At 61.6% G+C, this 27,210-nt stretch overlaps 1 protein-coding gene across 1 annotated transcript in view; it reads left to right on the top strand.

The window, feature by feature from the left end:
• Window positions 1-19,346, top strand: part of PPL (periplakin) — a 44,941-nt gene extending 25,595 nt beyond the window's left edge. The window contains exons 11-22 of the mRNA XM_054180713.1: window positions 783-929; window positions 3,358-3,509; window positions 3,994-4,091; window positions 4,361-4,518; window positions 8,038-8,216; window positions 8,301-8,439; window positions 9,581-9,774; window positions 10,990-11,140; window positions 11,810-11,893; window positions 14,234-14,350; window positions 15,687-15,779; window positions 16,643-19,346. Coding sequence (XP_054036688.1) covers window positions 783-929; window positions 3,358-3,509; window positions 3,994-4,091; window positions 4,361-4,518; window positions 8,038-8,216; window positions 8,301-8,439; window positions 9,581-9,774; window positions 10,990-11,140; window positions 11,810-11,893; window positions 14,234-14,350; window positions 15,687-15,779; window positions 16,643-19,327 — 4,197 coding nt within the window. The 3' untranslated portion in view covers window positions 19,328-19,346. The remainder of the gene's footprint in view (window positions 1-782; window positions 930-3,357; window positions 3,510-3,993; window positions 4,092-4,360; window positions 4,519-8,037; window positions 8,217-8,300; window positions 8,440-9,580; window positions 9,775-10,989; window positions 11,141-11,809; window positions 11,894-14,233; window positions 14,351-15,686; window positions 15,780-16,642) is intronic.
• The last annotated feature ends 7,864 nt before the right edge of the window (window positions 19,347-27,210 follow it).

The raw sequence follows: 27,210 nt of genomic DNA, 5'->3' as shown, positions 1-27,210 counted from the left end.
AGTAGGTCAGAGAGGTTCTCCTCCCCCTCTGCTCTGCCTTGCTGAGGCCACATATGGAATGGTGTGTCCAGTTCTGGGCTGGTCAGGAAGGACCTCAAGGAACTGCTTGAGAGAGTCCAGTGCAGAGCCATGAAAATGATGAAGGCAGTGGAAGCTCTTCCTCATGAGGAGAGCCTGAGGGAGCTGAGGGCTCTGGAGCTTGGCAAGGAGGAGCCTGGGAGGTGACCTCCTTGCTGGTGATACAGATGTGCAGGGTGCTGCCCAGAGGCTCTGCTGGGTGCTGCCCAATGCCAGCACAAGGGGCAGTGGTGGAAGCTGAGGCAGAGGAAGTGCCATGGAAACAGGAGGAAGAATTATTTCCCTGTGAGGATGACAGAGCCCTGGAGCAGGCTGCCCAGGGGGGGTCTGGTGTCTCCCTCTCTGGAGCTATTCAAGACCTGCCTGGATGTGTTCTGTGTGACCTGCCCTGGGTGACCCTGCTCTGGCAGGGGGCTTGGACTGGATGCTCTCTCGAGGTCCCTTCCAGCCCCTGACACTGATTCTGTGGACGTGGGCAGAGTCCCGAGCCTCAGCCTGGCTTTGGAAGCAGGCAGCAGAGCACAGGAGCACCTGGGGCAGAAACCCAGCGGCGTCAGAGCGGGGCCCAGGAGCTGCTGCCGGCAGCACAGGCAAAGGCAAAGGCAAAGCCAAGGCTGCGCCAGCAGCACCGGCAGGAGCTCCTCCCCGGCCGGCAGAGCCCAGGAGCTGCTTCCTGCCTGATGTTGGTCTTTGCCCTGCGCTAGGACCAGGAGAAGGCCCTGGACAAGTACGAGGCAGTGGTGAAGTCCCTGCAGGAGCGCAGCCAGCAGGTCCTGCCCCTGCGCTACCGGCGCCAGGCACCGGCACAGCACGTCCCGGTCGAGGCCCTCTGCGAGTATGAAGGCGAGCAGGTACCAGCCCCTCATCTTCCTCACCTCCTCATCTTCCTCACCTCCTCATCTTCCTCATCTCCTCATCTGCCTCACCTCATCCTCCTCATCTCCTAATCTTCCTCACCTCATCTCCCTCACATCCTCATCTTCCTTGCCTCCTCATCTTCCTCATCTCATCTTCCTCACCTCATCTTCCTTTCCTCCTCATCTCATGTCCTCCTCTTCCTCACCTCATCTTCTTCATCTCATCTTCCTCACCTCCTCATCTTCCTCACCTGATCTTCCTTGCCTCATCTTCCTCGCCGCCTTCATCTCATCTTCCTCATCTCATCTCCATCTCATCTTCCTCACCTCATCTTCATTGCCTCCTCATCTTCCTCACCTCATCTCCTTCATCTCATCTTCCTCACCTCATCTCCTTCATCTCATCTTCCTCATCTCATCTCCTTCATCTCATCTTCCTCACCTCATCTTCATTGCCTCCTCATCTTCCTCACCTCATCTCCTTCATCTCATCTTCCTCACCTCATCTCCTTCATCTCATCTTCCTCACCTCATCTTCCTCACCTCCTCATCTTCCTCACCTCCTCATCTTCCTCACCTCCTCATCTTCCTCACCTCCTCATCTTCCTCATCCTCCTTGTCTTGCTCACCTCCTCATCTCCCTCATCTCCTTCATCTCCTCATCTTCCTCATCTCCTCATCTTCCTCATCTCATCTTCCTCATCCTCCTTGTATTGCTCACCTCCCCATCTCCCTCATCTCCTCATCTTCCTCATCTCCTCATCTTCCTCATCTCCTCATCTTCCTCATCTCCCTCATCTCCTCATCTCCCTCATCTCCTCATCTCCCTCATCTCCTCATCTTCCTCATCTCCTCATCTTCCTCATCTCCTCATCTTCCTCATCTCCTCATCTTCCTCATCCCGTGAGCAACACCAAGGAGCTGCAGGGCCCTGTCTCTCAGGGGGGTCACTGGGGATGGAGAGGAGCCTGGGAATCACAGAATGGTTTGGGCTGGGAGGAAGCACAAAGATCATCAAGTTCTGCCCCCCCTGCCACGGGCAGGGACCCCTCCCACCAGCACAGCTTGCTCGAGGCCTCATCCAGCCTCCAGGCTTGGACACCTTCAACACCTCCAGGCTTGGATGCTCCACAGTCTCCCTGGGCAGCCTGTGCCAGAGACTCCCTGCCCTCATGGGGAAGTATTTATTCCTCATGTCCCATCTCAGTTCAGCTTCTTCCAGCTTGAAGCCATCACCCCTTGGCCTGTCCCCCCCATGCCTTTGTCCACAGTCCCTTCCCAGCTCTCCTGGAGCCCCTTCAGGTACTGGAAGGTTGCTCTAAGGTCTCCCTGGAGCCTTCTCCTCTCTGGGCTGCACAACCCCAACCTCCCAGCCTGGCCTCCCAGCAGAGGGCTTCCAGCCTCCCAGCACTGCTGTGGCCTCCTCTGGCCCTGCTCCAGCAGCTCCCTGGCTGTGCTGAGGGCTCCAGAGCTGCCCCAGCCCTGCAGGGGAGGTCTCAGCAGGCACAGCAGAGGGGCAGAATCCCCTCCCTGCCCCTGCTGCCCACACTGCTGGGGCTCAGCCCAGGCCAGGCTGGGGCTGGGCTGGCAGCACTCAGTGCCAGCTCCTGGCCAGCTCTGCACCCCCAGCACCCCCAAGGCCTTCCCCACAGGGCTGTTCCCAGCCCTTCACCCCCAGCCTGGGTTGGTACCAGGGGGTGCCCTGCCCCAGGTGCAAGGCCTTGCCCTTGGCCTTGTTGAAGCTCCTGAGGGTGGCACTGGCCCTGAAGGAGCAGCTTTCAGCTGTGCCCAAGCAGTGATGTGCCCTGCAGGGGGGACAGGGTGAAGGTTGTGCTGGCGCTGGTGGGAGGTGGCAGAGCAGGTTTGACAGCTCAGGAAGGGTCTGGGGGAAGGCAGCAGGCTCAGCCTGGCTGTCACACAGCCTGCAGCAGGTTGTGACATCCTGGCTCTGCCCCCTGTGCTGGGCTGGGAGGGAGGATGTCCAGCAGAGCTCAGCTCCCCTGCATCCCCCAGCACCACCAGAGCTCCTGGCTTGGGCTGGCTGAGCTGCTGGGTCAGTGAAGCCAGCAGGTAGCAGGGCAGCAGCGGGGCCTGGGGAGGAGCAAGCAGCTCCAGCTGACTCCAACCTGCCTCTCCAAGGGGAAAGCCCTCAGCAGGGCCTGGCAAACCCCTTCTCATCTCTGCCCAGCTGGGAGCCTGCTTGCTGGGGCCGTGGCAGGAGGATCCATGGCTTCGTGCCTGGCAGCCGAGGGGAGGTGGAGCAGGCACAGGAAGCTTTGGCAAGGAGCAGGCACACGGAGAGGGCACTGAATGAAGGGCTTAGTGCTGGTCTTGCCTCCCTGGGGCTGCTGGTGTGGATGGAGCAGGCTGGGTGGTGGCTCCTGCCCTGCTGCTGTGACCAGTTCTTGTCCCCCTCCCCCAGGGCCAGATAAGCCGAGGAGCCCTCTACACCCTGCAGAAGAACAGTGGAGACGTCTGGGAAGTGGCAGACAGCTCAGGAGAGAAGATCAGTGCCCCGGGGGTCTGCTTCATGATCCCACCGCCCGACCCCGAAGCCATAGCGCTGGCAGACCAGTAGGTGCCCCCAGGGTGCCATGCTGCAGCTTCCCACAGCCACAGCAGCCTCTGCCCTCACCTCCACCAGCCCCAGGCTGTGCCACCAGCACTGCTGAGGGCCTCCTGCCCTCCTTCCCCTGCTCACAGCCTCCAGCTCCCTCCAGGAGGGCCTCCTGCCCACCTCCTGCTTGCACACAAGATCTCCCCTGGCAAAGCTCAGAGCCACCCCTGAGTCCCCTCCCCTGCGTGGGGGCACCCACCCCTCCCTCAGCAGGCAGCTACCTGCCACTGCTGCCCCTCCCCTGCTCTCCCCTCCTCTGGGGCAGACACTTCACCCTCTGCCAGCATGGGCTGAAGGTGCCTTGAGGGACCAGGTCCCATGAGCCCCTCCAGAGCTGCATCCTCCTCCCTGGAGCAGCACTGGGATGGGCTAAGGAGGTGATGGAGGAGCTGAGGGCTGGACTCTGACCTCATGGCCACCCTTCCCTGTCCTGGCCTGCAGGATTGCTGACCAATACGTGGCCATGAAGGAGAAGACCTCCAACTGCAAGAACATCCTGCAGCAGCGCTACGAGGGGCTGAAGGCCGACAGCATTGGAGGTGCAGCTCTGCAAGGGCTCCTGCAGGCTCCCACAAAAGGGCTGCTCTAGCCTGGACCTTAGGTGGTGGCCTACCTTAGGAAGGTGTCACAGAGGGCTTCCCACCTCCTGAGGGTCCTGGGGCAGCACGGAGTTGGGATGGGTGCAGGGGCAGAGCGGCCAGGCAGGGCTCAGGCAGCGGAGGGGGATGTGGGGTTGGGGCTCACCGGGAGGCTGGAGCCCAGAGGCGGCTTGCAAGCAGCTCTAACCTGGTCCCTCCCCGTTCCCCAGACGCTGCATCGGTCCGGGGTCGCCAGCTGCTGGCAGGGCTGGAGAAGGTGAACAGCGACCTGGAGAAGCAGGAGAAAGCCATCACAGCCAACCTGCGGCCGCCGCTGGAGCAGAGCCGTGCGGTGCAGGACAGCGCCGAGCGCTCCAAGGACCTGAAGGTACTGCGGGACAGCTCCCGGCGCTGCTCCGGCCGGGGGCACAGATGCTGCGTGCTGTAAGCACTCCCCGAGCCCCGCAGCACGTGGGGAGGGAATGGTGCTGCCGAGGGAGATGGCAACAACCCTTTGAGGAGGCAAGAAAACCTTGCCCCCCCCCCCCCGCCAAAGATGGAAAGGTGGCATGGGAGAGAGGTGATGGCTGCAGAGCACGGGCTGGGTCCTGAGGAGGCCACCGAGATGATCAGAGGGCTGGAGAACCTATGGGACAGGCTGGGAGAGCTGGGGCTGTGCAGCCTGGAGAGGAGAAGGCTGCAGGCAGACCTCAGAGCAGCCTCCCAGGACCTGAAGGGGCTCCAGGAGAGCTGGGGAGGGACTTGGGACAAGGGCTGGGAGGGACAGGATGAGGGACAATGGCTTTGAGCTGGGAGAGAGGAGATTCAGGTTGGACATTAAGAAGTTGGTCACTGTGAGGTTGGTGGAACACTGCAGCAGGCTGCCCAGCGAGGTGGTGGGGGTCCCATCCCTGCAGACAACCAAGGTCAGGCTTGATGTGGCTCTGAGCAGCCTGCTGTGGTTGGAGGTGTCCCTGCTGCCTGCTGGGCTTGGACTGCATCACCTCTAGGGATCCCTTCCCACCCACTGCATTCCATGGCTCTGTGAGGGGTGGGAGCCCTCAGGTTTTGATCCTGTGCCTCTTCTGAGTGCAGCAGGGACATTAACTCTGCCACCACCCTGACCAGCTCAGAAAGGAGCAGGAGGGCACACAGGGTGCAGGGCACACAACTTCTGCTGGTGGACCTGCTCCGCTCTGCCCCGGTGCTGGCCTCCTGCTGCTCCTTTCCTCTCCTTCAGCCCCTAATTAAGCCAGGCTCTGTGCCACAAACCTCCCTGGGGTTTGGAGGAAGTTCTGATCCTGGTTGCATCACCTGCCAAGGGCTGTGTCAAACCCCAGGTGCCACCACAAGTGAAAGTGAATTGCTCCAAGTGCCTGCAGCTGCCCAGGCAAGGACTCAGTTGGCAGGATGCAGAGCCCACAGGTCCAGAGGAGTCCAGCACTTTGCTGACAGAGCTGGAGGAAACCACTCCCCAGCTGGAGCTGCCATGCTCAGGGCTGGCAACACGGCCCCAGGAGAGACACAAGTCACAGGAGCACAGAATTGGTTGGGTTGGAAAAGCTCACCCAGTCCAAGACCAACCCAGCCCCACGCTGCCCACCAAACCCTGGCCCCAAGAGCCATGGCCACAGGGCTCTGGGACCTCTTCAGGCATGGGGACTCCACCACCTCCCTGGGCAGCCTCTGCCAGGCCCTGACCACTCTGCCACCAAAGACATTTTGCCTCCTCTCCAACCTAACCCTCCCCTGGCACAGTTTCAGGCCATGGCCTCTCCTTCTGTCCCCTGAGCCTAGGGAGCAGAGCCCAAGCCCCAGCTGGCTGCAGCCTCCTCTCAGGGAGCTGCAGAGAGCAAGGAGGTCTCCCTCAGCCTCCTCTGCTCCAGGCTCAACCCCCCCAGCTCCCTCAGCTGCTCCTCCCCAGCCCTCTTCCCCAGACCCTTCCCCAGCTCTCTTGCCCTTCTCTGGCCCTGCTCCAGCTCCTCAAGGTCCTTCTGGCAGTGAGGAGCCCAGAGCTGAACCCAGCACTCAGGCTGTGGCCTCCCCAGTGCCCAGCCCAGAGGCACCATCCCTGCCCTGCTCCTGCTGCCACCCCAGTGCTGCTCCAGCCCAGGCTGCTGCTGCCCTTCTTGCCCCCCTGGGCACCCCCTGGCTTCTCTCCAGCTGCTGGCACCCAGCACCCCCAGGGCCTTCTCTGCTGGGCACTTTGCAGCCACTCTGCCCCCAGCCTGGAGCCTTCCTGGGGTGGTTGTGCCCCAAGGGCAGGACCCAGCCCTTGGCCTGGTTGAACCTCATCCTCTTGGCCTCAGCCATGGCTGCAGCCTGGCCAGGGCCCTCTGCACAGCCTCCTGCCCTGCAGCAGATCAACTCTGCCACCCAGCTCAGTGCCATCTGCAGAAAGTCAACACAAAATATCCTTTGTCCCATACAGGGCTGCTGGGAGCCCTCCTGCCATCAAGGAGAGGCCTTCAGCCCTGCCCTTCCTTCTCACCCTGCACAGCCCAGGGCCAGCTCCCCTGCAGCCCCCAGTGCCAGCTCCCCTGCAGCCCCCAGTGCCAGCTCCCCCGCAGCCCCCAGGGTTAGCTCCCCGCAGCCCCCAGGGCCAGCTCCCTGCAGCCCCCAGGGCCAGCTCCCTGCAGCCCCCAGGGCCAGCTCCCTGCAGCCCCCAGGGCCAGCTCCCCTGCAGCCCCCAGGGCCAGCTCCCTGCAGCCCCCAGGGCCAGCTCCCCTGCAGCCCCCAGGGCCAGCTCCCTGCAGCCCCCAGGGCCAACTCCCTGCAGCCCCCGTGCCAGCTCCCTTCAGCCCCCTGTGCCAGCTCCCTTCAGCCCCCTGTGCCAGCTTCCTGAGGCCCCAGGGCCAGCTCCCTGAGCCCCCAGTGCCAGCTCCCTGCAGCCCCCAGGGCCAGCTCCCTGCAGCCCCCAGGGCCAGCTCCCTGAGGCCCCAGGGCCAGCTCCCTGCAGCCCCCAGGGCCAGCTCCCTGAGGCCCCAGGGCCAGCTCCCTGCAGCCCCCAGGGCCAGCTCCCTGCAGCCCCCAGAGTTAGCTCCCTGCAGCCCCCAGAGTTAGCTCCCTGCAGCCCCCAGGGCCAGCTCCCCTGCAGCCCCCAGGGCCAGCTCCCCTGCAGCCCCCAGAGTTAGCTCCCTGCAGCCCCCAGGCCCAGCTCCCTGCAGCCCCCAGGCCCAGCTCCCTGCAGCCCCCAGGCCCAGCTCCCCTGCAGCCCCCAGGCCCAGCTCCCCTGCAGCCCCCAGAGTTAGCTCCCTGCAGCCCCCAGAGTTAGCTCCCTGCAGCCCCCAGGGCCAGCTCCCCTGCAGCCCCCAGGGTTAGCTCCCCTGCAGCCCCCAGGGCCAGCTCCCTGCAGCCCCCAGGGCCAGCTCCCTGCAGCCCCCAGAGTTAGCTCCCTGCAGCCCCCAGGGTTAGCTCCCCTGCAGCCCCCAGGGCCAGCTCCCTGCAGCCCCCAGGGTCAGCTCCCTGCAGCCCCCAGGCCCAGCTCCCTGCAGCCCCCAGGCCCAGCTCCCTGCAGCCCCCAGGCCCAGCTCCCCTGCAGCCCCCAGGCCCAGCTCCCCTGCAGCCCCCAGAGTTAGCTCCCTGCAGCCCCCAGAGTTAGCTCCCTGCAGCCCCCAGGGCCAGCTCCCCTGCAGCCCCCAGGGTTAGCTCCCCTGCAGCCCCCAGGGCCAGCTCCCTGCAGCCCCCAGGGCCAGCTCCCTGCAGCCCCCAGAGTTAGCTCCCTGCAGCCCCCAGGGTTAGCTCCCCTGCAGCCCCCAGGGCCAGCTCCCTGCAGCCCCCAGGGCCAGCTCCCTGCAGCCCCCAGGGCCAGCTCCCTGCAGCCCCCAGGGCCAGCTCCCTGCAGCCCCCAGGCCCAGCTCCCTGCAGCCCCCAGCCCCTCAGCTGTGCTGCTTTGCTCCCCCTGCAGAACATCACCAACGAGGTTCGCCGCATCGAGCCCGAGAAGGTGAGGAAGATCCAGGAGTGTGAGGCCTTCATCGAGTCCGTGCCCAACACTGGCAGTGCCACCCTGGTGAAGAGCAAGGTGGAGCACACCAGCAGGAAGTACGACCGCCTGGTGCAGCTGCTCAACGCCGCCCAGGAGAAGTAAGCCCTGGCCGAGGCAGGGGGGGGGAGTCCCGCCGCAGGCAGGCGCAGAGCTCAGACCTCCTTCTTCTTGTGCCCACCCAGGGTGGAGGTGGCCACGAGCCTGGAGAGGAGCCTCCAGCAAGGCAGGGACCTGCTCTCCACCTACGAGAACAAACTGGTGCTGGACGACACAGTGCCCGAGGAGCCGCGGGGCATGGACCGCAAGCGGGAGGAGCTGCTGGTGAGAGCCTGCTCCGCGCAGCTCCGCGCAGCTGCTCTGCTCCGCACACGCTGCCCAGAGGCTGGGCTAATTGCTGCCCGGCCCAGCAGCTCCAAGCAGCTGGTAAAGGGAAGGCTTCCTCCTGCACATGAAACCTCCTGCAGTGAGCCTGGGAGCCAGCAATGAGCCCTCAGAGCCAAGCAGGTCACAGCATCACAGTCTCACAGCATCACTAAGGTTGGAAGAGACCTCGAGGATCATAGAGTCCAAGCTGTCACCACAAACCTCGTGACTAGACCATGGCACCAAGTGCCACATCCAAGCCCCTCTTGAACACCTCCAGGGATGGGGACTCCACCACCTCCCTGGGCAGCACATCCCAATGGCAAATGACTCTCTTGGTGAAGAACTTTCTCCTCACCTCCAGCCTAAACCTCCCCTGGCACAGCTTGAGACTGTGTCCCCAGGTCAATGGTGTCCCCAGGTCAATGGTGTCCTGGGCTGCCTGAGGAAGAGTGTGGCCAGCAGAGCAAGAGAGGTTCCTCTTTCCCTCTACTCTGCCCCAGTGAAGCCACATCTGGAGTCCTAGGTCCATTTCTGGGCTCCCCAGTTTAGGAGAGACAGAGAAGTGCTGGAGAGAGTCCAGGGCAGGCTGCAGAGCTGCTGAGGGGCCTGGAGCAGCTCTGGGAGCAGCAAAGGCTGAGAGCCCTGGGGCTGAGAGCCTGCAGAAGAGCAGCCCCAGAGGGCAGCTGAGCAATGCTCAGCAAGAGCTAAAGGAGCTGTGGGGGGCAAGAGGCTGGGGCCAGGCTCTGCTGAGTGCTGCCCAGGGCCAGCACAAGGGGCAAGGGGCAGCAAGTGTCAGGCAGGAGGTTGGAGCTGAGCAGGAGGAGAAAGTTGTTTGGGGTGAGGCTGCTGGAGGCCTGGAGCAGGCTGCCCAGAGAGGTTGTGGAGTGTCCTGGTGTGGAGAGCTTCCAACCCCCCTGGGCATTGTGCTGCTGGGCAGGGTGCTGTGGGTGCCCTGCTGGGGCAGGGCTTGGGCTGGGGGAGCTCCAGAGCTCCCTTCCCACCCCCACCCTGCTATGGACCTCTGCAGCTCCGTGCTGGAGCTGGTGGGGAACAGTGATAAATGCAACCATGGACAACCTCTCTGCCTTTTCCACAGGCCATGAGTGCTGAGCTCCAGTCCAAGAAGTTCCTGCTGAGTGAAGCAGAGCAGAACTTGCAGAGGACCAAGTCCTGCTCCAGCACCCTGGCCAGCAAGTTCCAGGAGCACTGCCCTGACATCGAGCGGCAGGAGGCTGAGCTCTACAAACTCAACCAACGCTTCAACAACCTCAGCAAGCAGATCGACCACAGGTGAGGCTCCAGGGCAGGGCCAGCTAGGCCTGCACCAGCCTGCAGAGCCAGGGTGTTTGCAGGGAGGTGGCAGCCACTCTGGAAGAGGTGAAACCCCTCCACCAGGCTCTGCTGCCTTGCACTGTGACCTGCCCAGGCTGGAGAGTTGGGTGAGAGGAACCTCACCAAGTTCAAGCAGGGCAGGGGCAGGGTCCTGCCCCTGGGGAGGAACAACCTCCTGCAGCAGGGCAGCTGAGGGGGGGACCTGCTGGGAAGCAGCTCCCTGGAGAAGGGCCTGGGAGTGTTAGGGGACAGCAGGGTGACCATGAGCCAACAATGTGGCCCTGTGGCCAAGAAGGCCAAAGATGTCCTGGGGGGCATCTGGAAGAGTGTGGCCAGCAGGGCGAGGGAGGTTCTCCTCCCACTCTACTCTGCCCTGCTAGGGCTGCTCCTGCAGTCCTGGGTCCAGGCCTGGGCTCACCAATTCAAGGACCAGCAACTGCTTGAGAGGGTCCAGCAAAGGGCTGTGAAGATGCTGAGGGGAGAGGAACAGCTCTGTCATGGGGAAAGGCTGAGGGGCTTGGGGCAGTTGAGCAGCCTGAGGGGGATCTGATCAGTGCTGATCAATACCTCAAGGGTGGGTGGCAGGAGGGTGGGACCAGGCTTTATTCAGTGGTGCCCAGGGACAGGTCAAGGCACAGTGGGCACAGACTGGAACGTCAGAAGTTCCACCTGAACATGAGGAGGAACTTTCCTTTGAGGCTGCTGGAGGCCTGGAGCAGGCTGCCCAGAGAGGTGCTGGAGTCTCCAGCTCTGGAGACTTTCCAGACTCACCTGGATGCTGTCCTGTGTAGCCTGCTCTAGGTGAGCCTGCTCTAGGTGAGCCTGCTTGGGCAGAGGGCTTGTACTCAATGACCTCCACAGCTCCCTTCCAACCCCTATTATTCTCTGATTGTGTGATAAAACCTTCCTGGGAAGGAGAAGCTGCAGAAGGACTTCTGGGGAGAGCTAAGGGGGAGGAGAAGAGAGCTGTGCCTGGCACAGTTCCACCACTGCTGGCTGGGGAGGTCTGGGCAGCGCTGGGGGCTGAATGTTCTTCCCTCAGAGATGGAGACTCCGGCTCAGCCCTGGGTCTGTGGGGGGCAGGGGAAGCAGGGCTGGGCTGAGAGGTGCTTGCAGATGACAGGAGGGGGGTGGGGGTGGTGGTGAGGCTGAGCTGGTTTCCCCCCCCCCCAGGACACAGACCCTGCAGAAGGCCAGGACTGCCTACGCCAACTACCGCAGCAACTACGAGCGGCTCAGCCAGTTCCTGGGCAGCGTCCCCAGCTACGAGCCCCAGGAGACAGACAACATCCAGCAGGTGGAGAGGAAGCTGCAGAGCCAAGCAGTAAGAGCCCCTGAGGGCACCCATGGGGAGAGGAGAAGGAACAGGAGCAGGAAGAGAACTCAGCTCCTGATGACAGTGTGGAGGTGTGGCACGGAATGGCACAGGTTGGAAGGGAGCTCAGAGCTCATCTGCCCCAACCCCCTGCCCTGGGCAGGGACACCTCCCACCAGCCCAGGTTGCTCAAGGCCTCATCCAGCCTGGCCTTCAGCACCCCCAGGCAGGAGGCAGCCACAGCCTCCCTGGGCAGCCTGGGCCAGAGTCTCCCCAGCCTCACACTCAACAACTTCTTCCTCAGCTCCACTCTAACCCTGCTCTGCCTCAGCTCCAAACCCTTCCCCCTTGGCCTGGCTCAGACCCCCTCAGCAAAAGTTCCTCTGCAGCCTTCCTGCAGGATCCCTTCAGGTGCTGGCAGCAGCTCTGAGGAGCCCCTGGAGCCTTCTCCTCTGCAGGCTGCACAGCCCCAGCTCCCTCAGCCTGTGCTCCCAGCAGAGCTGCTGCAGCACCTTATGAGCTCGACTGAGCTTGAGTGGGAGACTGGGAGGTCACAGTGTCTGACCTGTGCCTTGGTGACACTTCCCACATGGAGAAGGTTGGAGTTCTTGGGGTTGGGAGCTGCAGAAGGCCTTTGGATTTGGTGTCCCCTTTGACATGTGTCTGTATGTGTGCCAGGCACTCCTTGGTGACATTGCAAGCAAGGAACAGGAGGTGCAGAAGGTCTCTGCCACAGCTCAGCAATACCAGCAGGCAGTGAAGGTAAGGACTGCAGTGCTGCTGCTGGGACAGCTGCTGTAGAATCAGGGACTGCTTTGGGTTGGAAGGACCTTTAAGGGTCATGTAGACCAAGCCCCTGCAGCCAGCAGGGACAGCTGCAGCCACAGCAGGCTGCTCCCAGCCCCAACCAACCTGCCCTGCACTGCTGCCAGCCATGGGGCAGCTCCCAGCTCTCTGGGCAGCCTGGCACAGGCTCTCCCCACCCTCAGCACCAAACCTTTCTCCCTTCTCTCCACTCTCAGTCTCCCTCTTGCAGTTCCAACCATCCCCCCTTGGCCTGCCCCAACAGGCCCTGCTCAGCAGTCTGTCCCCAGCTCTCTTCTGTCCCCCTGAAGCACTGCAAGGCCACCAGGAGGTCTCCCTGGAGCCTTCTCCTCTGCAGGCTGCACAACCCCAACCCTCCCAGCCTGGCCTCCCAGCAGAGGGCTTCCAGCCTCCCAGCACTGCTGTGGCCTCCTCTGGCCCTGCTCCAGCAGCTCCCTGGCTGTGCTGAGGGCTCCAGAGCTGCCCCAGCACTGCAGGGGAGGTCTCAGCAGGCACAGCAGAGGGGCAGAATCCCCTCCCTGCCCCTGCTGCCCACACTGCTGGGGCTCAGCCCAGGCCAGGCTGGGGCTGGGCTGGCAGCTCTCAGTGCCAGCACCCGGCCAGCTTTGCAACCCCAGCACCCCCAAGGCCAGCTGCATCCTACAAGGAGCCACCAGCCTGCAGTCCTTGCTCAGTCAGCTACAGAGCTAAACCCAGGTCCTATTTGCTCTGATGCTGACATCCTGTGGCCATTACCATGGCAGCTGGCTCAGGCTTCCTGTCTGGGAGAGCAGGGTCTGCAGCCCGTGGGTAGGATGAGAGGGCAGCAGATCCCTGCAGCAGGGTGAGAGGGCAGCAGATCCCTGCAGCAGGGTGAGAGGGCAGCAGATCCCTGCAGCAGGGTGAGAGGGCAGCACATCCCTGCAGCAGGGTGAGAGGGCAGCACAGCTGGGTGAGAGGGCAGCACATCCCTGCAGCTGGGTGAGAGGGCAGCACATCCCTGCAGCAGGGTGAGAGGGCAGCACATCCCTGCAGCAGGGTGAGAGGGCAGCACAGCTGGGTGAGAGGGCAGCACATCCCTGCAGCAGGGTGAGAGGGCAGCACATCCCTGCAGCTGGGTGAGAGGGCAGCACATCCCTGCAGCTAGGTGAGAGGGCAGCACATCCCTGCAGCAGGGTGAGAGGGCAGCACATCCGTGCAGCTAGGTGAGAGGGCAGCAGATCCCTGCAGCTGGGTGAGAGGGCAGCACATCCCTGCAGCTGGGTGAGAGGGCAGCACATCCCTGCAGCTGGGTGAGAGGGCAGCACAGCTGGGTGAGAGGGCAGCACATCCCTGCAGCTGGGTGAGAGGGCAGCACATCCCTGCAGCTGGGTGAGAGGGCAGCACAGCTGGGTGAGAGGGCAGCACATCCCTGCAGCTGGGTGAGAGGGCAGCACATCCCTGCAGCAGGGTGAGAGGGCAGCACAGCTGGGTGAGAGGGCAGCACATCCCTGCAGCAGGGTGAGAGGGCAGCACATCCCTGCAGCTGGGTGAGAGGGCAGCACATCCCTGCAGCAGGGTGAGAGGGCAGCACAGCTGGGTGAGAGGGCAGCACATCCCTGCAGCTGGGTGAGAGGGCAGCACATCCCTGCAGCTGGGTGAGAGGGCAGCACAGCTGGGTGAGAGGGCAGCACATCCCTGCAGCTGGGTGAGAGGGCAGCACATCCCTGCAGCTGGGTGAGAGGGCAGCACAGCTGGGTGAGAGGGCAGCACATCCCTGCAGCTGGGTGAGAGGGCAGCACATCCCTGCAGCAGGGTGAGAGGGCAGCACAGCTGGGTGAGAGGGCAGCACATCCCTGCAGCAGGGTGAGAGGGCAGCACATCCCTGCAGCTGGGTGAGAGGGCAGCACATCCCTGCAGCTGGGTGAGAGGGCAGCACAGCTGGGTGAGAGGGCAGCACATCCCTGCAGCTGGGTGAGAGGGCAGCACAGCTGGGTGAGAGGGCAGCACATCCCTGCAGCAGGGTGAGAGGGCAGCACAGCTGGGTGAGAGGGCAGCACATCCCTGCAGCAGGGTGAGAGGGCAGCACATCCCTGCAGCTGGGTGAGAGGGCAGCACATCCCTGCAGCTCTGCTGCTGTGCTCCCAGTGCAGCATCCGACTCGACCTGCCCAGAGGTCCTGCCAGCAGTGCTCGGGGTCCCACCCCCCCCAGCAGCTCCCCCAACACACTGCCCAAGGGAAGCAGTGATTAGAGGTGGGGAGGTGTGCATGGAGGGCACCAGGAATGGCATCTCCCTCCTGGGAACTTCTTCCCACAGGACTATGAGCTGGAAGCAGAGAAGCTGAGGTCCATCCTGGACCTGGAGAACGGCCGCAATGGCTACACCAGCAAGAAGCCCAGGCTGCAGTCTCCTGCTGCCAGAGTGAAGGAGGAGGTGAGCAAGGGGAGGCCTGCAACACCCAGAGCACAGTCTGGGGAGCAATGGGGATCCTGCAAACAGCTCCAGCTGCTGCTGGAGACCTTGGGGCCAGAGAGGAGAGGAGGGAAGGACAAAGAACTGGGGTGGGCGAAGGGATTTGTCATCCTCCCACCTCGTCCTCTTGTCAGGACTGGGCTGGCCCTGATGGGAGAGAAAAACCAGGAGCTAGCACCTTGTGGAGGGGAAGAGGGGACAAGCCCCTGGAATTCTTCCCCTGCCAGGACCCTGAAACATGGACTGAGATCTGAACACCGCCTGGATGGGTGCTGCTCAGCACCTGGATGGGGGCTGCTGGTCAAAGCAGCAAAGGGAGGCTGTGGGGGAGAGGGCAAGAGCCACCACTCAGGGAGCACTGAAGATAAGGGATTGATTCAGGCCCAGCCTGATCCTTTCAGCCCAAGGGCTGCAGAGAACTCCAGACCCACAGCAGCTCTGAGGCACTCAGACACAGGATCCCAGAATCCCAGCAGGGTAGGGGCTGGAAGGGAGCTCTGGAGCTCCCCCAGCCCAAGCCCTGCCCCAGCAGGGCACCCCCAGCACCCTGCCCAGCAGCACAGTGCCCAGGGGGGGTTGGAAGCTCTCCACACCAGGACACTCCACAACCTCTCTGGGCAGCCTGCTCCAGGCCTCCAGCAGCCTCACCCCAAACAACTTTCTCCTCCTGCTCAGCTCCAACCTCCTGCCTGACACTTGCTGCCCCTTGCCCCTTGTGCTGGCCCTGGGCAGCACTCAGCAGAGCCTGGCCCCAGCCTCTTGCCCCCCACAGCTCCTTTAGCTCTTGCTGAGCATTGCTCAGCTGCCCTCTGGGGCTGCTCTTCTGCAGGCTCTCAGCCCCAGGGCTCTCAGCCTTTGCTGCTCCCAGAGCTGCTCCAGGCCCCTCAGCAGCTCTGCAGCCTGCCCTGGACTCTCTCCAGCAGTTCTCTGTTCCTCCTGAACTGGGGAGCCCAGGACTGGACCCAGGACTGCAGATGTGACCTCCCTAGGGCAGAGTAGAGGGGCAGGAGAACCTCTCTTGCCCTGCCAACCACACTCTTCCCCATGCACACCAGGACACCATTGGCCCTGAGGGCTCATTGCTGGCTCTTGGGGAACTTGTTGTCCCTCAGCTTCACCTCTCTGCACGTCCTGAGGAGCAGCTGTACAGTGTGACCGTGCCTGTGGCACTCTGCCTCCCTCCTGTTCGGTAGATCACCACTGTAGGTTTTTGGCACACCCATGGTTAACTTCTTCAGGGCCCTGCCTGGGCAGCCCTGGCTCCACCACCTCCTCTCAAGGCGTTTCTGTTCCCCAGGAAGCCATCCTGGCAGCCAAGTTCACCGAAGTCAACGCCGTGAACAGACAGAGGCTGCAGAACCTGGAGTTCGCTCAGAGCCTCCTGCGGCAGGTAAGGGAGGGGCAGGGGGCTCTGGAGGGGACAGCCCTGGCCAGGGCACTCCTGTGCCTGTGCTGCTGCAACCTGAGCTGGGAGCCAGCCCAGCTAATGGCTCATGCCCCCAAATCACCTCCCCTGTGGGGCCAGGCTGGGAGAGCTGGGGCTGTGCAGCCTGGAGAAGAGAAGGCTCCAGGCAGACCTCAGAGCAGCCTCCCAGGACCTGAAGGGCTCCAGGAGAGCTGGGGAGGGACTTGGGACAAGGGCTGGGAGTGCCAGGCCCAGGGCAAATGGCTTTGAGCTGGGAGAGAGGAGACTGAGAGTGGAGAGGAGGAAGAAATTCCTTGCAGTGAGGCTGGGGAGACTCTGGCACAGGCTGCCCAGGGAGGCTGTGGCTGCCTCCTGCCTGGAGGTGTTGAGGGCCAGGCTGGATGAGGCCCTGAGCAAGCTGTGCTGGTGGGAGGGGTCCCTGCCCGTGGCAGGGACTTGGAGCTGGGTGAACTTGAAGCTCCCTTCCAAGCCAACCCATTGTAGGATTAATCAGGAGTCAATCACATCAGACAGACAACTCCTCTGTGCTCCCCAGCCCCATCTCCTGCTCACCCTGGGAGGCTCCATGTGGGTTTTTAATGCTCCTTTCGGCAAGCTCATGCTGGAATCCCTGTCCCTCACGGCTGAGAGCTTTGTTCTGCCAGCCACAGGCCTCAGAGGTGCCACTGCCCAGGCTGGGCACCCCCAGAGCAGTCCAAGAGCAGCCCTGTTTGCCAAGGCCCCCCCAGCACCCCAAACCCAATGTCCTCCTCTCCTTCTGCCTCAGGTGGCACAAGGAATAAGCCCCAAAATTATTGCTTGACTCCACCTTCTCTCTTTGACCACAGCAACCTGAGGTCCAGCTGACAGAGGACTTTGCCCAGAGCAGAACAGCTGTGAGGCCTGTGGAGGAGGTGTGGAAGCTGAAGAAAGAGCTCGAGGACGAGACTCAGCGCCGGCAGCAGCTGGAAGCGGAGATCCAAGCCATCCAGAACAACATTGTCCACCTGCAGAACCAAAAGCCCCAAGAAATGGTCGTGAAGAAAGAGCTGCTGAAGAAAGTGCCTGACCCCCAGCTGGAGGAGAGCTTCCACAAGCTGCAGCAGAACCTAGCGGAGGAGCAGCGCAAGAACCAGGTCCTCCAGGACGAGCTGGAGGCTCTCAAGGTCAGGCTGCGCGTCCTGGAGCACGAGAAGAGGGAAGGGGGCCAGGAGTACATCGTGAAAGAGGTGCTGAGGATTGAGCAGGACAAGGCTCAGGCTGACGAGATCCTGAGGCTCAAAGAAGAGCTGGAAGAGCTCAGGAGGCAGGAAGGAACCAGGGAGAGCGAAGTGCTCCTCCTGCGCCGCCAAATCGCGGCGCTGTCCAGCGAGAAGAGCAAGGAGCAGGAGAAGGTCACAGAGAAGGAGGTGCTGAAGCTGCAGAACGACCCTCAGCTGGAGATGGAGTTCCGGATGCTGCAGGAGAGCAAGCAGAGGGAGAGTGCCCTGAGGCAGAAGCACGAGGAGGAGCTCAGCTTCCTCCAGGAGAAGCTGAAGCGGCTGGAGAAGGAGAGAGCCATCGCCGAGGGCAAGATCACCGTCAAGGAGGTGCTGAAGGTGGAGAAGGACCTGGCCATCGAGAGGGAGGTGAACGAGCTGCGGCGCCAGTACGAGGACGAGAAGTCCAAGGGCCGCTCCAACGAGAGGGAGAAGGCTGAGCTGCTCAGGAAGATCCAGCTGCTGGAGGAGGAGAACTCCAAGGTGGTGGTGCAGGAGAAGGTGCGCGAGATCGTGCGCCCCGACCCCAAGGCCGAGACCGAGGTGGCCAACCTCCGCCTGGAGCTGGTGGAGCAAGAGAGGAGGTGCCGGGGGGGTGACGAGCAGCTGAAGAGCTGCCAGAGCGAGCTGGCTGCGCTGAGGAACAGAGGGCCGCTGGTGGAAGTCAAGGAGGTCATTAAGGAGGTCATCAAGTACAAGAACGACCCAGAGACCGAGAAGGAGCTGCAGCGGCTGCGGGAGGAGATCATCGAGAGGACGGGAGCCATTGAACGAGCTGACCTGGAGATCTACCAGCTGAAGCAGGAGATACAGGCTCTGAAAGACACCAAACCTCAAGTGCAGACGAAGGAGGTGGTGCAGGAAATCCTGCAGTTCCGGGAAGACCCCAAGACCAGGGAGGAGGTGGAGTCTCTGAGGGCGCAGCTGGCGGACGAACAGATGAAGCACATCGACCTGGAGAGGGAGCGGCTGCTCCAGGAGGAGAAGGTGAGGCAGAGGGAGGAAGAACTCTCCCAGGTGAAGGAGAAGGTGGTGCAGCAGGAGGTGGTGAAGTACGAGCAAGACCCTGCCCTGAAGGCCGAGGTGAACTCCTTCTCCCAGAGCATCGAGAGCGAGCTGAAGCAGATCGACGAGCTGCGCGAGGAGCTGCGCAGGCTGCAGAGGAGGAGGGCCGAGCTGGAGCGGCAGCTGGAGGAGCTGGAGAAGGAGAGGCAGGCCCGCAGGGAGGCCGAGCTGGAGGTGCGGAGGCTGAAGATCAGGCTCAGCGAGCTGGAGGAGCAAGAGAGGGAGACGACGGAACGAGTGACCGTGAAGCAGAAAGTGATCCTGCAGCAGGACCCCCAGCAGGAGAAGGAGCACTCCCTGCTCAAGCTGGAGCTGGAGGAAGAGAAGCACCGCAGACAGGTCCTGCAGACAGAGCTGGAAGCCCTGAGGAAGAAGCTGCTCTCCTTGGAGAAGATGGAGGTGAAAGAGAAAGTGGTGTTCTCCGAGAGCGTCCAGGTGGACAAAGGGGACACCGAGTACGAGATTCAAAAGCTGAAGAGCAGCCTGGAGGAGGAGAGCAGGAGGAAGAGGGAGCTGGATGCAGACATCAACCGCCTGGAAACCAGGCTGTCCGAGGTGGAGTTCAACAACTCCAAGTCCTCCAAGGAGCTCGACCTGCTGAGGGAGGAAAACCACAAGCTGCACCTGGAGAAGCAGAGCCTGCTGATGGAAACCAGGAGGCTGCAGTCGGAGATCGAGCTGACGGCAACAGAAGCTCGGGACCTGAGGAGCATGAGCCACGTGGACAGCGGGGCGAACCTGGACTCCAGGTTCCAGGCTCTGGAGAGGGAGCTGGAGGACCTGAAGCAGCTGTCCCGCGAGAAGGACGCGGAGATCGAGCAGCTGCAGAACCGCCTCAAGACGGTGGCCATCAAGAGGGAGCAGAGGGAGAACCACCTGCGGCGCTCCATCGTGGTCATCGACCCCGACACGGGCAAGGAGATGTCCCCCGAGGAGGCTCACCTCTTCGGCCTCATCGAGTGGAGCCTCTTCGTCAAGCTGAAGAGCCAGGAGTGCGACTGGGAGGAGATCTCCATCAAGGGCCCCAGCGGGGAGTCGTCGGTGATCCTGGACAGGAAGTCGGGGCGCGAGTTCTCCATCGAGGAGGCCCTGCAGAGCGGCCGGCTCAGCGCGGCGCAGTACAACAGTTACCTCAACAAGGAGATGTCCATCCAGGAGCTGGCGGTCCTGGTGTCTGGCAGCAGCTGCACAGCTCTCCCCCCACTCTAGGGAGCCAGGAGCGGCTGTTCCGAGCTGCGCCGCTCCGTAGGCTCCCAGATCGCTGCCCTTCCTCCTCCTCCTCCTCTGCCTCGCCCATGCTGCTCCAGCCCCTGCCCCAGCCACGCTAACCCAGCCACGCTGCTGCTGCTTGCTGCTGCCCACTGCAGAACACCACCAGCAGAGTGGGACACACCTTCATCAGCACCAGCTCCTCGCCCTCTCCATCCCTACCTGGTCACTCAAGCCAGCAAAAGCCAAGAGACAAAGCCTTAGGATGTAGAACCTGAAGCCTAGGGTCTCCATAGAACCTGAGGCTCAGTGACTCAGTAGGACCTGAAGCCCAAGGGCTCTGCAGGGCCTAAGGATTCCATAGGACCTGAAGCTCAAAGACTCAGTAGGACCTGAACCTCAAGGACTCTGTAGAACATGAAGCTCAAAACCTCAGTAGAAAATGAAGTGCAAAGACTCAGCAGTAGAACCTGAAGCTCAAAGACTCAGCAGTAGGACCTGAAGCTCAAAGACTCAGCAGTAGGACCTGAAGCTCAAAGACTCAGCAGTAGGACCTGGAGCCCAAGGATCCAGTAGAAGCTGAAGTTCAAGAACTCCATAGAACATGAAGCTCAAAACCTCAGGAGAAGCTGAAGCTCAAAGACTCAGCTTAACCTGAAGCACAAAGACTCAGCAGTAGGACCTGAAGCTCAAAGACTCAGCAGTAGGCCCTGAAGCCCAAGGACCCAGTAGAAGCTGAAGTTCAAGAACTCCATAGAACCTAAAGCTCAAAACCTCAGGAGAAGCTGAAGCTCAAAGACTCAGCTTAACCTGAAGCTCAAAGACTCAGCAGCAGGACCTGAAGCTCAAAGACTCAGCAGCAGAACCTGAAGCTCAAAGACTCAGCAGTAGGACCTGAAGCTCAAAGACTCAGCAGCAGGCCCTGAAGCTCAAAACCTCAGCAGTAGGACCTGAAGCTCAAAGACTCAGCAGCAGAACCTGAAGCTCCAAGACTCAGCAGTAGGACCTGAAGCTCCAAGACTCAGCAGTAGGACCTGAAGCTCAAAGACTCAGCAGTAGGACCTGAAGCTCAAAGACTCAGCAGTAGGACCTGAAGCTCAAAGACTCAGCAGTAGGACCTGAAGCCCAAGGACTCAGCAGTAGGACTTGAAGCTCAAAGACTCAGCAGTAGGACCTGGAGCCCAAGGACCCAGTAGAAGCTGAAGTTCAAGAACTCCATAGAACATGAAGCTCAAAACCTCAGGAGAAGCTGAAGCTCAAAGACTCAGCTTAACCTGAAGCTCCAAGACTCAGCAGTAGGACCTGAAGCTCCAAGACTCAGCAGTAGGACCTGAAGCTCCAAGATTCAGCAGTAGGACCTGAAGCTCAAAGACTCAGCTTAACCTGAAGCTCCAAGACTCAGCAGTAGGACCTGAAGCTCCAAGACTCAGCAGTAGGCCCTGAAGCCCAAGGACTCAGCTGAACCTGCAGTTTCCTCACTCTGTACTCCAGCAGTCACACAGAAGGCTGTATCCAGCTGCTGTTAGAGAGACTGAAGGTGAAGATGACTCCAAGGTGAGCAGCAGGAGCAGGTCACATCAGCTGCATGCTGGTAGGGCAGCCAGTTCCACTGTGGACAACTGCCCAAGCGCTGGGCTCCATCCTGGGAGAAGATCAGCTCTGGAGAAACAAAGCTGTGCCACACACCTCCAGCCAGGACACCACGGCGAGGCCTGAAGGCCACCTACCTGCCTGTGCTGCTGGGGACGAGTGGGGCAGGTGGCATTTGATGGCATCAGCCCTGGACCTGGGGAGGAGCATCCCCATAGCACAGAGGGCACCGGGAAGTCCCTGAAGAGATTGGCCAAGCCCAGGAGGGTAGAGTGAAGCAGGCAGCCGTGACCCACAGCAGAGAGCCTTCGAAACACAGCTTGCTCACCTGGTGGCCCCAAGCCATCCCTGCTGGTTTTCACTGGTGGGAGCTCCGTGGAGCTCCAGGGCTCCTTCCAGGGGGGGAGGGGTGGGCAGTGGAGGGGAATTCCATTTACAGCACCCAATAAAAGCGCAGAGGGTCCGGGCAGCAGGTGGGAGACTCTTTATTGCTGGCAGCACCACCCTGAGCATGGCCTGGAGGAGGAGGAGGCCACCAAGATGATCCTAGAGGGCTGGAGAACCTCCCCTGTGGGGCCAGGCTGGGAGAGCTGGGGCTGTGCAGCCTGCAGAAGAGAAGGCTGCAGGGAGACCTCAGAGCAGCCTCCCAGTACCTGAAGGGCTCCAGGAGAGCTGGGGAGGGACTTGGGACAAGGGCTGGGAGTGCCAGGACAGGGGTGATGGCTTCAGGCTTGAAGAAGGTGGATTGAAATGAGACATTAGGAAGAAATTCTTTGGAGTGAGACTCCAAAGAATTTTGGAGTCTCACTTTGGGGAGACTTTGGGGAGACTCTGGCACAGGTGTTCAAGGCCAGGATGGATGAAGAGGAGAAGGCTCCAGGGGCTCCTCAGAGCTGCTGCCAGCACCTGAAGGGATCCTGCAGGAAGGCTGCAGAGGAACTTTTGCTGAGGGGGTCTGAGCCAGGCCAAGGGGGAAGGGTTTGGAGCTGAGGCAGAGCAGGGTTAGAGTGGAGCTGAGGAAGAAGTTGTTGAGTGTGAGGCTAGGGAGCCTCTGGCCCAGGCTGCCCAGGGAGGCTGTGGCTGCCTCCTGCCTGGGGGTGCTGAAGGCCAGGCTGGATGAGGCCTTGAGCAAGCTGTGCTGGTGGGAGGTGTCCCTGCCCATGGCAGAGGATTGGAGCTGCATGATCTTGAAGCTCCCTTCCAACCCAATCCAGTCTGGGGCGCTGTGGATTCAGAGCCAAGGCTAAGCCTCCTTGCTTTGCCTGGTTGCTGTTTTCCAGGGGGAAAAGGGCTGGAGCAGTGCTGGGGCTGGGACTGATGTGCAGCATGGGATGGGAGTGACCTGCACTGGAGTGACTGCAGCTGCAGGGAAACAGCAAATTATGCTGGGATGGTGCCAGGGGAGGCCACACCTGGAGCTTGCTCAGTGCCTTCTTCCCAAATTTTGGCTGATACCTGAACCCCAGGAAATCCTGACTCCAAAAGCAGCTGTGAGCTCTCCCTGGTACCCATCCTGGCCCTGGGGACTGGCACCAGCATTGCACCTTGGTGAGCAGCAGGATCCCACAGGGTCACACCATTGCTCCAGGGTGCCAAGGGGCAGGGCTGGGCTGGCCACTAAATGAGTGCCTGATGCCCTCTGGGAGCCCTCTGCTTCCCAGGGGGAAGAGAAAGGGAGAGAGACTCATGGGGTGGGAAGGAAACTGGAGCAGCTGGGATGGGAAGAACAATGCCATGGGATAGAGACAGAGACACAAACCAGTACAGAACCCAAGCCCTGATGGCACCACTGGCACCACTGATGCTGGGGGCAGGCACTGGGCAAGTCCCAGAATGGATCCAGCACCAGAGGGGAACCAGACTCAGGAGCTCATGGGTTGGGCAGAAGATTCAGAGCCCTCCTGGGACACTGATCACTGAAGAAGAGGCTTGGCCCTGGGGATCCCTCAGCTCTCTCCTGAAGATGCCCTCCACAGGCTGCAGTCCCTTGGTGGGCAGCTGAGGGTCCCCTGTGCTGCCTGCTCCTCCCCACAGCTGCCACCTCCTGCCCCCCAAGGTGTGGCACAAGCTGTGGCAGTGCCCTTGGTGTGCCAGGAGCAAGGCTCAGGCAGAGCCCTTCTGCCCCCCAGCCCTTGGCAGGAGCTTTGCCCATCGGCTCCTCCCTGCTGGCAGCAGCCCCTGGCTGTGCCAAGCTGCCCTGAGCTGCAGGAGCCTCAGTGAGCAGGGGCTGAGGTGGGCAGGGACAGCACTGAACAGGATCAGCTCTGCTCCAGGTCAGGGCAGCACACAGGGCCTGTTCTTTCCAGCAGGAGCACAGGGAGTGAGGAGATGCAATTCTGCCCCACAGCAGAGCCAGAGAATCATTCAGGTTGGAAAAGATGTTCAAGCTCATGGAGCCCAACCATCAATCCTGCTCTACCAAGTCCACTAATAAGCCATAGCTCCACAGGTTCACAGAATCATCACATTGGAAGGGACCTTCAAGATCATCCAGTTCCAAGCCCCTGCCATGGGCAGGGACACCTCCCCCCCAGCCCAGGTGGCTCAAGGCCTCATCCAGCCTGACCTGAACACCTCCAGGTTGGATCTACACCTCCATGGCTTTTAAACACAAGCAGGGATGGTGACTCAGCCTCCCTGGCACAGCTTGGAACCAGCTGTGGTTTGCTCCCCGTGCCACAGCTTGCAGTGAACGCAGCCAAGAGTTCATTCCCCCCTCCCCAGGAGATGATCAGCCAGAGCTGAAGCCACAACCAAAGCCAGGAGAGCAGAGGGAAGGAGCTGGAGGAGAAGCAGTTCTGGAAACTGTGAAACCATTTATTCAGTTGCTTTGTACAAGGTGAAGAGTTCTCATCCCACCCCCACCAGCTGCAGCAAGGCAGTCCCACCACACACCAGAACAAACCCAAATGAACCTAGCAGTGAAGGGCAGCTCTGACAGCCACAAGGACTGAGGGGGGGGGGTGGAGGGGGGGGGGGGGAGGGGGATGTCCTCTGCTCCCCACACCACCACCAAGCTCCTGGTGGGGGCAGAGGTGCCAGCTCCCAGCTCCTCAGCAGCTGCTGCTGTGGCCCTGCCTTGCTGCCGCTCCACATCACTCACTCACTCCTTAGAGCACACAGAGACACCAGAGGAAAAAACAAACAACAAACCACCCCCAAAGCACACAAACATCCCACAGAATTCCCACCAAAGAAACGTTTCCCTGAGGCAAGAGGCTTTGCTGGAGTCCTAGCAGGAGGGCATTCTGCTCTGGGTGCTGCCCAGCAGCAGCATTTCAAGTTGAAAGCAAAGAGAGGGAGGAGAAGCAGTGACCTCCAGTCACCCCCTGGGAGTCCCCTGTCCTGCCAGGGCTTGGGAGGCTCTTTCTCAGCTACCACAGGCAAGGGGAAGGTTGCCAAGGACCCTTTGGAGGTCCTCAAAGCAGCCTCTCCCTGCCAGGAAACTACCATAGGCAAGGGGAAGGTGGCCAAGGACCCTTTGGAGGTCCTCAAAGCAGCCTCTCCCTGCCAGGAGACTACCATGGGCAAGGGGAAGGTGGCCAAGGACCCTTTGGAGGTCCTCAAATAGCTTCTCCCTTCCAGGAGACTACCATGGGCAACGGGAGGGTGGCCAAGGACCCTTTGGAGGTCCTCAAAGCAGCCTCTCCCTGCCAGGAGACTACCATGGGCAAGGGGAAGGTGGCCAAGGACCCTTTGGAGGTCCTCAAAGCAGCCTCTCCCTGCCAGGAGACCCCCCCCCACTGCTCAGAGGCCACCAGTAGCTGCTGTGCTGCGTTTCAGTACCACGAGTTCTGTCTTTGGCTCTTTTGCTACAACCTAGGGAGCTATTTCTCGACTGACTTCTTTCTTTCTCTCTGTAAACAGAAGGTTACAGCTGGGCTGCTTCCTTAAGAGGCCAAAAATAAGGCTCAAACACCAAAAAAGAAAGCAAACCAGAATGCACTGGGCTTGGGAAACGATCGTCTGGCAGCTCCCATCGCTGACCCAGGCTGGGGGAGGGGAGGAACTGAAAGCAGATCGCAGCTGGGATGCTGAGGGGCGGCAGCAGCCTCCCCCCACAGGCAGCTTCTCCCCTGGAACACCAGGAGAGGCCACGAGGAGCAGGGCTGAAGCTGGGAGCCAGCTCAGTGTGCTGGTGGCCAGGGGGTGCTCAGGGGCAGTGCTTTAAGGTCTAAGGGTCCAAAGGCCACAGAGCACCCCAAGGGCTGGGTGGTCCCTGGCCCTTCAGCTGCCACAAGCACAGCACCCTGGTGCAGAGGTCAGCCAGGAGAGGAAGGTTGGTCTCTGGAATTACTTCCCCTTGGTTCACCTAAATCCTTCCATCATCTGAGGGTGTGGGGTAGGGACAGGACTGGGGGGGATGGAGCAAAAGTAGAAGTGGGGAGATTGAGATTGGCTGTGAGGAAGAAGTTGTTCCCCAGGAGGGTGGTGAGAGCCTGGCACAGGCTGCCCAGGGAGGTGGTGGAAGCCTCCTGCCTGGAGGTGTTTGCAGCCAGGCTGGAGGTGGCTGTGAGCAACCTGCTGCAGTGTGAGGTGTCCCTGGCCATGGCTGGGCTGAGCCTTGAGGTCCCTTCCAGCCCTGACAACTCTGTGTTTCTATGTCCCTGCTGACTGCAGGGGGGTTGGACAAGAGGACCTTGGAGGGTCCCTTCCAACCTGCTGCAAGCTGTGAAGCTGTGTTGAGCCTGGAGAAGAGGAGGCTGAGGGAGACCTCCTTGCTCTCTGCAGCTCCCTGAGAGGAGGCTGCAGCCAGCTGGGGCTTGGGCTCTGCTCCCTGGGAGCAAGCAATAGGATGAGGCAAATGTCCTCAGGTTGCCCCAGGGCAGGTTCAGGTTGGACATGAGAAGAAACTTCTTCCCTGGAAGGGGAGTTGGACCTGGCTGAGCCTGGAGGTCCCCTCCAGCCCTGACCATTCTGCGACTCTCCGATGCCCTCTGCCCACCCAAGGGATCCTGACTGGTGGCCCTGGGAAGGAATGGCTTTAAGGGGGGAGGGTCTGGATCCCACCTGCACAAGCTGGGGACAGGACTTGGTGCTCCTGCTGGATTCGGTGCTGCGTTGGCAGCCACCAAGACTCCACTTGAGGCGCAGCCAAGTGCAGCTCTGCTGCTGGGCTGGGGTTTTGGTTTTGCTGAGCAACCACCCAAAGCTCTGCTCAGTAACCCAGGGCACGTTTTACATACAGCAGGATCAAAAACCAAAGCCAGCCTGAGGAGCACACCAAGGAGGGGGGCTGAAAGCTGTCTTCACCACAGGTCCATTCTTGCTCCACCAGAAAAAAAAGGCACTGGGATTTCGTCTTCCTCTAGCTGCGGCATGCTGAGAAGTGTCCCCTGCGGTCCAATGCGCTGGATGGCACCGAGGGCAGAAGGGAGCAGGGGGGGAGGACAAACAAAATCGTCCAAAAGAAGTCAAACTCTCCAAAAAGAAGTCAATGACTGCACCTAAAAAGGCTCTCTCTAAAGAGTCTTCTCTCCTCCTGAGGGGAACACCAGGGGGCTGCTTCCGTTCAGCACACAGGAAAGGGGAGGTCCTCCAGCGGAGCGGAGCGGAGCCAGAGAGTACGAAAGAGCCAAATGCCTTCAGGGAGCGCTGCCAGGGCTGGCAGCCCCCAGGTGAGACCCAAGCAGAAGCAGGGAGCCTCTTCCATCCCCAGCAGCGGCAGGCCGAGCGGGTGCCCAGCCCTCAGCTGCCTGGCGGATGCAGATCCGGATGGGATGGGATCAGCCCAAGCAGATAGAGCCCTCCTGAGTGTCCCAGCAAGCTGCAGGGGCTGCCGGTGCCGCGGAGCGCTGCAGGGGCTGCCGGTGCCGCGGAGCGCTGCAGGGGCTGCCGGTGCCGCGGAGCGCTGCAGGGGCTGCCGGTGCCAGGGAGCGCTGCAGGGGCTGCCGGTGCCAGGGAGCGCTGCAGGGGCTGCCGGTGCCGCGGAGCGCTGCAGGGGCTGCCGGTGCCGCGGAGCGCTGCAGGGGCAGCAGCAGAACACGGGTGCTACAGAATGCTTCTCTCCTTAGGACAAGGTGCTCTTGGTGCATGGCTCAGCCCAGGCACAGCCCAAGGTGGCTCTTGGTGCACAGCTCAGCCCAGGCACGGCCCAAGGTGCCTCTAGGTGCACAGCTCAGCCCAGGCACGGCCCAAGGTGCCTCTAGGTGCGCGGCTCAGCCCAGGCACAGCCCAAGGTGGCTCTTGGTGCACAGCTCAGCCCAGGCACGGCCCAAGGTGCCTCTAGGTGCACAGCTCAGCCCAGGCACGGCCCAAGGTGCCTCTAGGTGCGCGGCTCAGCCCAGGCACAG

Source organism: Dryobates pubescens, chromosome 4 (genome assembly GCF_014839835.1).
Source record: "Dryobates pubescens isolate bDryPub1 chromosome 4, bDryPub1.pri, whole genome shotgun sequence".
Classification (NCBI taxonomy): Eukaryota; Metazoa; Chordata; class Aves; order Piciformes; family Picidae; genus Dryobates; species Dryobates pubescens.
The sequence above is the reverse complement of the archived record's forward strand: the minus strand, read 5'-3'. Positions and strand labels throughout refer to the sequence as shown.